A 14643-nucleotide genomic window follows, 5' to 3' on the forward strand; every position below is an offset into this window, starting at 1 on the left:
ATATGTAAGTACAATTGAAAACAAGGACGCACGTCAGATACTTTAGATCCCAGTAAGCGTAACGTTACTAAATACGTATTAATTAAAGCGTCTGCTTATTATCAAACTAACGCCCGGCTAAACCTGGTACTGGAGATCGTAGTGCTTGTACAATCATTCTGTGTCTGGCTCTTGCAGTACGATGCACAAAGCGGAGAAGTACGCGTAGGGTAGCCGAATGGCATACTCCAGGTGTTATCTTGCCTCAATTGCAACGAGTTGTTACAGACTGTCCGGGTGCTATTCAGATCCTAAGTTAGCCAACTACAGTGCCTTTCAAACCTCAGACAATCGGTGTGCGAGTTACTTTACCTTATGCTTGCGAGTTAATAGAATACACAGGGCAAGAATTTGGACTCGTGTGTCTCGCTGAGAACAGGCAGCTATCACATGGCCTATATTGCGGTTCGAATTGTGAGACACGTGTTGTATAAAGGTATTGGAACCGGTTTCGGAATTCAATCTTGCTCGCGACTTTACGACTTTAGAACCGACCGTTGTAACGTGCAATTTACACTGGCTTATGTACTGATTTTATGTACACTTTCAGATTTGTTTCAAACTTTACCAATGTAACGATGATAATCGAATCTCAGAACAGTGCTAACGAAATTTTGGAACGTCTCGCGTAACAGATCTAAACAGATGAAACAACGCGTATTCAGTGAATTCTTCCAGTAGTAGAACATGAGAAGAGCGCGACATAAGGCCATTACGAGTAGTATAAATTAGGTGTTGTAATCGTGTTATGCCAGATATAAAGGATTGGAAAATTATATCAACGAGGAGAGTATGGAAGTTCGTAAAAATTTAAAACGATTGGAATGAGAGGAAAAGTAATATTAATAAAAAAGAAATAAAGAAGCCTGATGCATCAAAACGGTCGAAGAAGATGTAAGTCCAAAGAAAACGGAAGAAATAATCCTTTCAACGAGTTGTTCACCGATTTTTCTACGAAGCTAAAGCAATTCTTGCACCGTTTAGAACGTCCGGCTATAAAGGACTTATCTACTTGCTGTGGCATCCGGTCGTGACTTTTAGTGCGCCGCATCATCGGTAAAACGATCCGATGTCTATTATCGTTTTCCGGTCTGACGACATATTACCCACGCGGAATATCTCGTCGGCAATATTACGTTGTGTGGCTTTCCGTGAAAGTAGTTACGTCGTATGAATCACAACGGCGTCGGAATTTATGAAGCTTTATGTTTGGATGTTACTTCGATTACTTACGACCCGGAGAAAAAGATCAGTGAGAAGGGAAACCAACGGGTAATGAATTCTCCGTGGTCTAGTTAATGCGCTCACGTTCGAGACGCAATCGCGGTCATTATATTCGAATTATGTCGGTATCGAGCAATTTCTTTCTACTCGAAGCTTGCTGTATATTCTATGAATGCAAGCATCCAAATACGTTATGTAACTGTAACAGATTTAACATAGATGCTTTTGAAAAAGTTACAGAATAAATATAACAATGGATTTATTGGTGCGTTAAAACGTTGGCCAATATTTTAACTCGGCCGTACAATTCTTGCATATAAACATTAATGTCCAGTATCCCGAAACCTACGCGTCAATGATTATTCATATGACCGTCGAAGCCATTATGGTCTTTGAAATATGGTATAACATGGTTATGACTTTTCGAATAAATTTTGTAACTAGATTCCTCGCTTCGATAGATTTTTTTTTAATTTTTCTTAAATTTTTGATTTCTATAAAATATCTGCTAATTCTAAATTTCCGACTAGTGATATACGCGTGATGACCGTTTTGCTAAAATGGAATTCCCTTCCTACACTCCTCAGGAAAACAAAAGGAAAAATTTGTCAAACAAAGAGGAACTTACGATAAGAAAAATGAACAGCTGGCTTGAAGAACGAACTGGTTGGTTTGTTAAGGCTAATTTGTGGTTTAATCACGTAATCGTCGTTAGACATTAGCGGAGAAGGAAACTCAAATCGCGAGGCCTGTGGCTGTTTTCATTTCCGAGGTAGACATATTCCGTTTATTTTTTAATATCCGTTCCATTAGCGTATCCTTTGAAGTGGCGATTGTGCCGCGAGCAGTGAATAAGTGAAAACGACTGACAGAGAAATGGCTGGCGACAAGCAGAGATTCGACCAAGAATAAAAAGCGAGTAATAGTGAAATACTAAAAACCTACCATTCCTTGTTTAGTACAGCAATGGGCGAGATAACTGTTGTTGAAGTATGAAAAGAACAACGAAGTTCATAAAAGAAAGAGATATATAAAGAACAAGGTTGTTGTAAGGTAATCGTGTAGATATTGTGGAAATCTTATCAGATCTTGTGGTTGCTGAAAATTTAAAGATGACAACGAATACAGTAGAATAAACGAGATATAAACGAGACACGAAGACGATGAGACACCAAATTTTCAATTCTCTCGTACACCTTATGATTACTTCTAATCATACTTTTAATTTAAAAGCACTATGCATTTTGCTCCATGCAGAATAAAATTCACCACGTGATAATGTTATTAAGGATAATGGTTCTCTTAACGAGCAGCGATACAAAATGATGGTTCTCGTAACGAGGAACGCTACAAGACGATAGTTGCCGAAATGGCGAACTTTATTCCCCAATAAAGAGAACATTTACCGGTTTCCTAGGTAAGTATGCCTGTTTCGGTGTACTTTGTGTAGAGCTAACTTATACAACGTATTAAGGAAGAGCGAAAAGGAATTCGCGTGAGATACGGAGTAGAAATTACGCGAGTTGAGATGAAAACGGACCGGCTTCAAGCGGTGTGGAGACTTTTAAAAATAGCATTTAACGCTGTTTAAAAGTAGCGAGATCGCCATTGTCGCTACATTACATACAAAGCGGAAGCTTTACGTAGCGCCATCCTTAGGTACTCCCATGATACGCGAAAAAAGCTTTGACGCAACATTTATCTTGCAATTTTCGTATACGCTGGAATCTGATAGCAATTCGTAGCCTTTGGCTCATACGTTTTACGTTTTCACTTCTAAAACAACGAAGTTTACTTCATTTATTTTGGAGGAAAGAGAGAATCGCGTGTGTTACGCGAAACACGCTGCATCAGCCGTAGAAAATTCAACGTTGGATGGAAAATTAATATCCTACGTTGAACGCGAACGTCGACTGCATTAATTTTAAAAATTCATGGGCCAGTAGTCGCCCGTATTTTCAAAATAGCGATCTGTCGTATGAACGATCCAAGTATTTTAGGATACGAGGGGGTAGACTCTTTAGAGACTTGGACCAGGGAGCGGGTTTAATTAAAGTTTTTAATTAAATCTCGATTTTTTTGCCTGAAACTTCATTGTCGTGGTTGATATTCTTGATAGCATCGATTTTGTCACACGTTAAGTTTTTTCCCTCTTTTATATAAAATATGTGAGGAAGAAGTTTTCGAAATGTAACACCGAAGAATAGCGGAAGAAAGAATGTGTTGGAGACTGTTTTTGAAGGCGAGAAATGTGGTTTTTCTTACGAGCACGACTGGCCGACCAAAAGGCTGCCACTGCAGAGGTTCAAGTGCGAGTACTTAGGGAGCTTCACATTTATGAACAAGTTTATAGACCCGCTCGAAGTTTAAAATACCTGTTTGGCGAGTCGTGGTTGCTTCAGGCGACTCCGTTGAGCGACTATCTCTCCTATAAATATCGAATAGTCAACAAGAACGTAGATGCTGTGTATAATTGCTTATTACGCTAATTTGTACTTACAAACTACCTAGCAGACTCGATGGATCTTATATTCTGATATTATATTCAGTATTTCTTCTAAATTTATAATAGAATCATTAGAATTATTAAGATTTTTGTTTTTGGAAATAATATTAAATTTCTATTATTCATCAATTATATTATCACAATTATTATCGTGCAATTGCTCCGCTATTTTTCCAAATCACATTAAAGTGAATTGCACGTGAATAAGCGAACGTGAATTGAATACTTTCCTTCTCCATTCATCGCGAAATTCTATTAAAAGCGCCGAATAATACTTGGTGCAGTCATTCCCCGAAGTCTCTTACATTTGATATATTTTTCTCAAGGTACGGATCCACTCAGTCGTCTCTTAATTCGGACCAGCTAATTAACCCGCAGGGCTTAGGGTCAGAGGATAAACTTCCGGTTAATTTGCCTTTAACCGCTGCCCCTGGTAATTACATCATCGACGACAGGTTCAGGTCACCTTGGAGGGTAGAAACGACGCAGGGATAGTTAAAGGGGGCGGCAATTAAATGGCATGAGCATCGATCTCCCCAGTCACCAAGGATTGGATAGTCATGGCTTTTGGTAAGACGACTTGATAGGAAAAATATTCAATTTTTCATTTTTCATCTGCCAGAGTATTGCAAATTATTTATTCTGTGACAGAGAGCGGTTTACGAAAACGTTCGAGTACTCAGACAGAAAATTTTTGTGGATGTAAAGACCACAGGTGAATGATACGGTAAGTATATTCTGTCTTCTATGAAAGTACAATTTTAAACTCCAATATGTTGTTGAACCAATTCAATATGCTGCAGTTTGAAGCATATAAAGCGAGAAATTTTTGCAGAAGCCAAAAATGAACAAAGTGGAATGATTTTTTAAAAGCTTCTAGGTTAATGATAAATTTAATAAAATTAAAAAATGAAAGCTTTATAGATTTAGAGCTAAAAAAAGTCCGAAAGGAAGTCATATGTATAGATATTTCTATTATCAATATTGGGAAAGTTGAAGAAATAAAATCGTTTAAAAAGAAAAGGTAATATTGCTTTCAAGGTAAAGTATTGAAAGGGAATAGAAAAAGAAGTTAAAAATCTGAAAACTTTTGTACGACGACCCGATCAACGACAAAAGGGAAAGACCTTAATCTGCTTAACAAATCGCGTCATGCGTGCGCCGCTGGTATCGACAAATGTTCACCCGTGTTTCGTCGGAGCTTCGTTTTCCATTCGTTGACCTTCTAACTTTCTCTTTGAACCGAATAAAACCATCAGAAAGCAGGATGCTGTGGGAAATTCAACGTCTCAAAGGTTACGCTAAACCCGAAGAATTTACGAGGTTTTAGGTGGAAAATAGAAGCTGAGATAGTCTTTCCTTCTTCGAGGTTGAATTTTACTTGTCTGATCAATTCCAGTTTATTCTACTGCGCGTTACATCTTCTCGTCCTTGTTGTATATATGAATACAAAACAATTGAAATCAGATCAACGATCGTAAATTCCTTTCAAAATAAGTGAATATATTCGAGGTTTAGCGAATTTATGTTTGGCTGAGGTACAGAAACGAAAGAAGCATCATATAGTCTGGAGAAACTCAGACACTATGCTTGGTCACTGGCTATCGGTTATATTCCCTTCTTTTTCCCAGTAACGTCGGTACAACTTGCAAAATCGACAGTCGTATTTTACCAAGAGAACCGCAAGAATATCGAAACTTTTCAAGTTTCCAACGTTTCTCGGACGTTGCACCCGCTTCTTTTTTCCTCCCTTCTTTCTTTCCGACGAACAGCGTCGTTGATTTTCTACTACGAAGAAAATTCGCACTGCGTCAAAAGCTCGCGGCCAGTTTGATTGAACAGGAATTAAAGGCCAAGCGATAAATCCACGCTCGATATTATTCGTAGCGTAACAGGTGACTCGTGGCCATTGACGAGGATCGATTTACGATTGGTTGATACCAGACGCGTTATGCATTTCGACGCTGAGCTAGTTCGATTTTTAAAAAGATGACGGACTCGAATACGCAGTTAATTCTGCACTTTTAAAATGATGCCTCGTCGGTTCGTTGTGAAGAAATCTGTCTAAAACCCGGAAGAATATAGGAAATTGTGGCGGACTACTTCACAGAAATATTTTCTTGAAGAAATGTTTGTCAAACAAAAATGCAGCAATAGCCAAGTGTTTTTTAGGCAATACTTTAACTAACCTTTACGTAATTATGAATTCGAAGATTCTTAAAATAGAGTTCGTTAGGAATTTTTGAAAATGATACTTTAGAATTTTTATTCAAAATACGGTATATATGGGTGGAATACGAGAAATTGCGTGAAAATAACTTCGGAAATATACGAAGCGATTGTAATTAGCACGAAATGGGTGTCTATCATACTCAGTGTCAGTCGCTTGCTATTCTATAGTTAAAATTACATGCCAGTTTCACAAAGGAAGATTCATTAAAATGTCGATGTACAATCTTTTTCACTGAATTTCCTCGAGCGTAAATCGGTTACAATCGACTATTCAGTCTGTTCCGGTCTAGTCGTTGCGTGGATGAGAATCACTTCCTATTCTTTGTTTGAGAGTAAGAATAGCCTCAGTTGAAAACCGATGCGAATTATAACAAACTGTCTTTGGGTGAATCTCGCAGTAGGTTATTATCAAAACGATAACAATTATGCACAATGCTCGCTATAGTCTTATAATAAAAACATTTTTAATTTGCTAGTAAAATCATCTGCATAGCGAGTGTAACTTTAAAATTAACAAACTTTGCCAGTAATTTCTGAGTTTTATTATGCGATACCGTAGCAAAATGACTATTTTCTCTTTTTGTTACAAATAGAGAAAGAGAGAAATATGTGCGTTGTGTCGTATCGCGTTATAGCTTGTTGCGTTATTCTCTTATATTTTTAAATTCTTTCAATATACCTAATTACACCGCTCAATGACTCAAACTGTTCGCTCAGAAATACCGCGATAAAAATCCCTAAAAACACCGTTAAATTCAATCAAGAATGAGACTTATTGGAAGTAACAATTCGCTCGTAATGCACAGTTTCACCAAGATGAAACGTAGTTGGCCGATAGAGAGGAGAACGTTCACTTCGAAACGGACGAACCGGCGAGAAATACTGGAAGCAGATAACAATGACTCGCGGCCGTTGCAGACGCGCATGGAACCCGTGTATCCTTTCCGTGGATGTGTCCAGCCCTTGTTGGCTCTCCTTTCAACTCCCTTAACGAGGTGGCGAGTGCCAGTTTGTCCTTTGATGTCGCCAATTCTCCAGACCGACCCCCGACCACTAGAGCAACCTCGTTCAATCAGAGTAATTGTGCGTTAAATCTCTTCGCCTGCCGTGAAATCAATATCACACCATCTGAGAACTTTCTACTCTACTTTTCCAATGTTATATCAATGTCTCTGTGACGTCTGTCTTTCAACTTTATGGCGTTACTGATTGTTTTCAATCCTGGTTTCCTTTCAGGTATCTTCATCCTGGCTCTTTAAAATTTTCTTTTTAGTACTCGTGTAGTACGTTATTAATTGTTGACGTTACTTATCTGCTGTTCAAGACCAGCCATTTTGACTGGTTATGGTAGAAACAGCTTCGTGTTTCAAATTTTCATACAATTCAAATTCAAATTTTAATACAATTGTTACTAAAAGTACTACGATTAAGGTATAGAATTTGTACCAAAGAAATCACAATGAGAACTATATGAAGATATCACTTAAATCTCCAAAAATGTGAAAATTCTCTAAAGTATTACAAATCTAGAAAAACGTTACGAAAACTTAAAAATCAGTGATTTTCATTACGCTAGAAGAAAAATTTATTTTCCACAGCCTGAAGACATACGGGTGAGTTGACGCAAAGAGCAAACATTCCCTTCCTTTTGTACCTGATCTGCAAGTTCGCTCTGTTCATCCTTTCTTCGCCCTCCGCTTATCTTCTCCTTGTATACCCAGTGAAATCAACTGACGAAAGAGACGTATCCATTCGGAGCAAGAGTGCACACAAGATGAATTCGAAAATTGTCGATAAAGCGATTTCTCCATGCACGTCGTCGAGTGCCATAGCGGAAGTAAATTTTGATAACAAGAATGCTAGATGCCAAAATTGTCGAAGTCACAAATCCAAGTCGAACTAGTTCGATGGGAATTTGATATCAGTGGACTTGACTTTATCGGAGTCTGATTCTTAATATTGATCCTCGTCGACATAACATCAGATTATCAACCCAGTTTTGGAATATCGTTTGTTACAAATTTCTTAAAAAGATTCGAAAGAGAATTGTAATTAATCAAAGAGAAAAGAATTGAGAAATGAACATCGACTTTCGGTAAAAATTTTCGCAAGGGAAAAAGAAACGAAAATAGCATCTTTTGTGATGTTTAAGTTAAGTTTGCTGATAAAAGGAAAGGAAACAAAATCCAAAGAAAAACGATACTATAGTCGCCCGTTCGTTCCCTGTGGTTTGCGTTACGATAAAAGAGCAACATAGCGGCAACGTGAGAAAACGAAAAGCTTTTTTCTTCTAAAATCACCCCCTTTTTTTTTGGTAAACGTACCACGAATTACAAGTTACAGAAAAGATTGAAACTAAAAATCGTTGTTAAACAAAATGACGTTGTTAAAGCATAAAATTCACTGATCTGTTCTCGATACTGTATCTTTCACACCCTTCGTTTAACATCGTACGAACTTATATTAATCTGAAGCTAAAACTGTTGAAATCTAGAAATCGTTGACCGAATTATAGGATTCAGGTGTTGATTTTCGAGTAACCAGTATATATAGAGAATTACGAAGCGGAATAGCATCGGCGATAGCACGATTCCGCCGCGACAGGGTCGCAGATGCTGTTCAGAGCGAAGCTTAAATCGCGAAAAGAGCAGCGGCTGCACGAACGTCGTTGACCCGGCTTTGAAATACGATCGCCAAATCCGCTCGGTTTAATCCCAGCCTCGAACCTTTGAGAGTAGCCGTAGGCTCCATTATTTGCAGATTTCGCGGTGGCGCGACTGCTAGCTTCCGGTCGTGAAATGCCTTTGCCTCGAACCAACGAGAGAACAGTCGAAGGTATATTTTTCACGAAGAAACGAAACAGAAGAAAAGCTAATTACTCGACTGTTTCAACGTTAAAGAAAGAAAAAAATATGTTCTTCATTTAAGCGATGGTTTAACAGAGATTACCAATATTTATAAGATTCTACATACGGCTATGCTCGTTGTTGACTCGTATCGAATTTTGTGACATATTTACCGACTAATAAAAACCTTCTCGAAGGACCATTTCACACAAGAGGAAAACTACTAAATGCTTGTGTTTGACTGATTTATTTACACTAAATTCGCGGTTGTTTCGAGGTTGACTTAGCCTCCGTATGCGTTCACGGCGAGAGCTGACTGACAACAACAGCGAAAATTTGAAAGCGATGGTTTCGCACTTCCATTTCATTTCGTTCTTAGCGCGTTTTTTTTTTTTTGAAATGGGCATGCGAACGTGACCCGGGAACATTAGCAACCGTACGGGATCTTCCCTACAGGCGCTGTCAACTTGTGTGCGGATGAGTTACCGACAAGATATAATCGCCCCTGAAAGTAAGATAACGCTCCCGGTAAAAGTTTAAATAAATGATAATTAACGTACTTTTCGGGGAGACTGTATATGACTCTTGGAAAATGTGCCTGGGCTTGTAGCACATCTGTTTAGTATCGAGCGTAAAACGTCTTGCGAAAAGAAAGAGAAAGTGAAAGTTAAAAAATATTCCTTTGCAATATACCAGAGCTTCTCAAAGAGGAAATTACATGCGCGCCAGAAACTCAGTTCTCCACGGTTCCAACGGCATATTTATAAGACACTATAGATGCGCATAAGTTACGTAAAATGGTTCACGGTCGAGTTTCTCTTAGAAGAGGATGCGAATATACATGTTCACGGCCGAGAAGGCTCCGTGCGGAAGATTGAAGATTGAGAAGCAACCATGGAGGGTCTTTATTCGTGCAAGGCATCGAGAACAGAGACTTCAAGAGATGCTCTCGAACACGTGACAAGACGTGACGTTGTACCGAGTCCCGCTTTCTTCTGCTCTATCCAACCGTTCATTGTACTACGTTCGTTACCATTTGTCTGTATACGTAACTTCCTCTTTGTATCAAAATCTAATTGTGCGTTTACAATCTGAGAACTTATCTTAAGAAAAGATACTCGTCTCTCGTAAAATGTAAAATGGTCCTATCTAACCCCATTGTCAAAATGTTTCTTATTGCTTTATCTTATTCGAGACTTGTCGGTAAGTCAACCTAGCAACCTTGTGCCCTTTTTTATTAGAACCCTTCTGTTAGGTCCTTTAAATTTCTTCCTTGGAACTATATTTTTCTCGTAACGCAAAATCTTAAATATTGAAATATTAGAGGACAGATAAGAAGTTGTATTGTATGTATCAGATATATCGAGATAAGACTAGTACTTGTGGAAAGTTCGTTTCAATAAAAATTCCTCCAGTGTTGGAGAACAGCTATAGTGGTATAAGTACATAGCCAGCAGATTTCTCTTTCTTAAATCGATTGATTTGTTGAATCTCCTTCTAACGATATTCGTTTCTTACAATAATCATCAATTTCACGCGTATTCCTCGAGCTACTTGAAATTCGTTGCGCGAGACTCGATTTTCCGTAATTTTCTAATAACACCGCCACCGAGGCACGACGATCGAATAGACCAGCGAATTCGACTCGTCCTCAGTGCGAAGTGTATCGGTTCTGCTACCGATAACCGGTCACCGTTTACCAGCACGTATGCACATAACCGTAAAAACATAAAAACGCCCACGGCCAGGAGCAGATAACGTTTTACGCGAAACAAACGGTTCTACAAGCTTCATCTCGGCGGCAGGTGTGCGCATTTGCATGCATACAACCGTGGCCGTAGCAGGTCGGCGCGGCGTTGTTCGCTTGTTCTCGAGAGCCTTACAAGCGGTTTTGTGGAAAACCGTATCTCCAGGCCTGTCTTTAGCGATACCGAGCTCGAAGTGATGTCGTTTAAAAGAGGCGGATGAAACGATAAAAGACCTCGTAAGCGGAAGAGCTCGAACCCGGTGAATGGAAAACCAACTGTCGGGGGAATCTTCGAGCAGTAACTTCGAATATGACACCGTTTCGTTTCGACAGATTTCTCACGTGAGAAGGTTTTAACCTCGATACCGTTTCCAATGATGCTCGGATTTCGCATTAAGTTAAAGAGAATATGTGTTTATCGTTATCGAAAATAGATTGGTGATGGCGATTTTGTAAAGTTACTGGAAATTTTGCAAGAGGACTCATTGTCGACAGCAAAGAAAGACTGGTAAACCTGGATGAATAGGAAATCAGCTGTCGAACAATAACTCAACGAGCATGGCACTGTTTCGCTTGGAAACATTTTTACATGCTAATCGGATTTAGTTTTGGTAACGGATTTTTTAGATCGATAATTGAAAGATAAAATTTGGATAAGAAAATTATATTTTTATCGTCATCGAAAACAGACCGATAATACGGCAGAGCCGAAGGTATTTCGTGATGTTGCCAAAGTTGAAAGGTGATTAGAATCTATGATGCTGAAAGAGGGCTTCCACAACAGTCATTGTCGATATCGAAAGAAAAGTCACGGCTATTGTGGAACAAGCGTTTGCTGGCTTGTGGCCATGGACCAACTAGTACTTTGTACAGATAATCCGTATGTTAGATCTTCTGGTTGACCGAAGAAGTCCGGAATTGCTTTGTCAACGATTTTCAATTTTAGAAACAGCTAATGTTTCTATATTGTATCTTACGTTTCTTATTTTTCACATTTCAAAATTCAATTTTTAAAGAAACAAGTGGGGAAACACAAGAATACTAACCAATGGCTACTATTTTGCTACACAAAGGAAAATCAGAATGAAATAATTCGACTAGAGCGAAATCGAGTCAATAGTAGAACAGGATACGTTGAGTACATCGATCTGGAACTTGATCCATCTGTTTGCTGCACGGGACGGTAGACGATTTAGTCGAAAGAAAAAGAGTAAATCCATTGATCTGATTTTCTACAGAGACTACATTTACGTGGGACACGTAGCGCGATGAAAACGGCACAGCTGACGGATTACCCGGTAAATACTAAATTTCACCGTGGATTTTCCAAAGGTCTACAACGGCGGAATGTCCCTTTTATTCGATCTATCACGTTTGATACCCTGATTTATTGATACCTTGATATTTATCAGTGCAACAAAGTCACAGATAACATCTCCTTCCTGGAAAAGACTAGACTCACAAGATGTAAATCCGATGTCATCGTAAACCAAGACTGAATAGATGCATGTGTCGTCGTAATAATTACGCGAAATAGGGCTATATATCTTACAATTCCTTTTTATTGCTATGCTCCAACATGATTTCGACTTTGGTTTTTATTACACGAATCACAATCGGAAAGAAGTTAAATAGTTGAAAAAGATAAAGTTTTTCTTAAAAGAGACATTGGTCTATAAAATATACCGCAAAATTAATTATCGATAATATAAATTTTCCAGTCGATAGAAGTAAAATAACTTGCATGCAACGTTAATAACGACGCCACGACCAAAGCTATTACCTTTGGTCAACTTATTATAACGCTGTGGTGATAAATTTTCCTGAAGGCATCGGCTTACGCTTGGAAACAATTTTCACGTTGCCTTTAATATCTCTTCCTATCCATTCCTCCGGCGTTTTGAATTTTGTCGTCCTTAAGTAACGAGATACAAAGCAATGCCGACGAGTAGGAGGATCAACGTGGCAGTCGATATTAAATTTTACTATGGAAAAATGTATACTACAAGTTGAATAAGATAATCCATAATGGGCAGAGCATTTCAACGAAAAATTACATAAGCCGTTTTATTTCAGATCCTGAAATATTCTAATTACTTACAAAGTAATTACTTACAAATGAATTACAAAGAAACATAAGCACACATTACTCTATTGCTTACTATGGAAAATTACAATTTAGAAATCAGAATTTATACACGTATCGATGTAAAAAGATATTTAATCGATGGATCACTCACCCTTCTTCGACGCGTGGAAGGAGTCATCTTTTGGCACGTATTGTATATCGTACTCCAGCGTCGTCTTCGGCAGGATAAGCCTTTCCTTGTTGATCTTGTACACGGCATACTTGAAGGCCAACTCTGTACTGCTATCCTTTTGGTCATGAGTGAATATAGCACCTGGAAATCAATCGACGTTCAATGTGTCAGACACGATCGGTCAGAGCAAAGTGGTTCGTTAAATATCGATTTCGCCACGGTGGGCGGAATTCGCGATCAAGATTCACCTTTCCATGCCAATATACTTAGAAACTGCTGATCCTGCTATTCTTTTCGTACGAAGGACAAGTGCCCTCCTATTATATCGGCAAACCGATCTTTTACGTCTCCTATTAAATCCCACAAAATAATCCTAATTAATTATCAAAATATATCTTTCGTCCTTTTTCCCGACATATACTTTAAACCATAGCGCAATAATTACTAAATCATTACCATTTGTTATAGCGCGATAAAGTGATAAAAGCGGTTTTGGATGGCTCGACACGGGCAATTTGCATCCTGAGAGTCCATCGTACGCCTAACAGCGAATTCTTCGAGTTCTCTTGCAAGCCGAGAGGCGAAGCAAACTCGTTTACTAATTGCTGATCGATGCTTCCAAACTAAGAGAGGCCGCATGTAGGACTATGTCAAGGGCCAGCAACATGTATATAAATGCACGTGTACTGTGCATATTGGTTACAGCTAGGAAGTTTCGTTTAGAAGTCTGGGAGCTAGTACGAAGGATTTAACTCGGCTCTGCATCTGATACCATTCGTACTTTGAGTGAAATTAGCGCTGCTTCTTGTCGAGAAAGAAAATGTCTCGTGCTATCCAGGGCTGTAATAAAACTTAGTCGTTGAGGTGTTTCTCTCTCTGCGTACGAAAGTCGATTCTCTTGTTCGTAAACCTGATCAAACGGCGAACAAAGGCATCTCGCCTAAAGCGGCTATGCCTCCATGAAATGAAAACAAGATTTCGAGGAGTACAATCGTGACGAGACATCCCGGAAAGTTTTATTTCTCTATAGTCAACACACTCGCAGAGAAATCGAACGACTACAGTCAGCCTTCGGCTTTGTCGATGTCCCTTAGACAAGAAAACCCAATTGAGATTTCCAATTTTCTTTTTCTTAGGAAATAACACGAAAGAACCGTAATCTAGGGAAATTCAAATAGTATGTATCGAAAAAACACATCGGGCGTAAAGTAAAACACTATCCTCCATGTATCTTCATTTCACGAACAATTTCCACCAAATCCACCCTTTTCCCGTTACTTCGAACCGCTCGTCCCTTTCGAGTGTTATTTATAGGGTTTCAAGAATCCAGGTCGCTACTATCCATCTCCGTTTCATTCTTTTGCATAATTAATTAGAAGAAACGCGAGCATTAATCGGCAGCCGTGCAAGGACGGTAGGCGAGATACTGTCCTCTTGTCGTTGAAAAATCGCCGCGTCCACTGCAACGGGGAGTTATCAATTTCCTCAAGGAAGGAAACTCCTCCAGGGGCGTTGCTATCTGCAATCCGGACGTTTACGGTCGCGACAGGCGAGACCAAGGTAATAGAAACGTCGCCGCTTTCGTGTCAACGTGTGGCTCTGCTATCAACGAGAAGCTCATTCGTCGCTTTTGGTCGCTAATTGATCCGACTATTAACCGTGTATCGCAAATAACCCGCAGTTCTGTGTCAGGAACGTTTTAAAAATCACCCTTTTTAACTCCAACCATACTTGCCTCTAACTAAAGTACACGACCGGAGGGGAATTTCGAGCGAACTATGAATAGTT

At 39.0% G+C, this 14643-nt stretch overlaps 1 protein-coding gene across 7 annotated transcripts in view; it reads right to left on the reverse strand.

Moving 5' to 3' along the window:
* Nucleotides 1-14643, reverse strand: part of LOC117204263 (glutamate receptor ionotropic, kainate 2) — a 115245-nt gene that overhangs the window by 66357 nt on the left and 34245 nt on the right. For all 7 annotated transcript variants that reach the window (XM_033441508.1, XM_033441506.1, XM_033441505.1 and 4 more), the window contains exon 3: nt 12835-12996. In XM_033441508.1, coding sequence (XP_033297399.1) covers nt 12835-12996 — 162 coding nt within the window. The remainder of the gene's footprint in view (nt 1-12834; nt 12997-14643) is intronic.

Source organism: Bombus bifarius, unplaced genomic scaffold, assembly GCF_011952205.1.
Source record: "Bombus bifarius isolate JDL3187 unplaced genomic scaffold, Bbif_JDL3187 scf7180000007977, whole genome shotgun sequence".
NCBI classification, from domain to species: domain Eukaryota; kingdom Metazoa; phylum Arthropoda; class Insecta; order Hymenoptera; family Apidae; genus Bombus; species Bombus bifarius.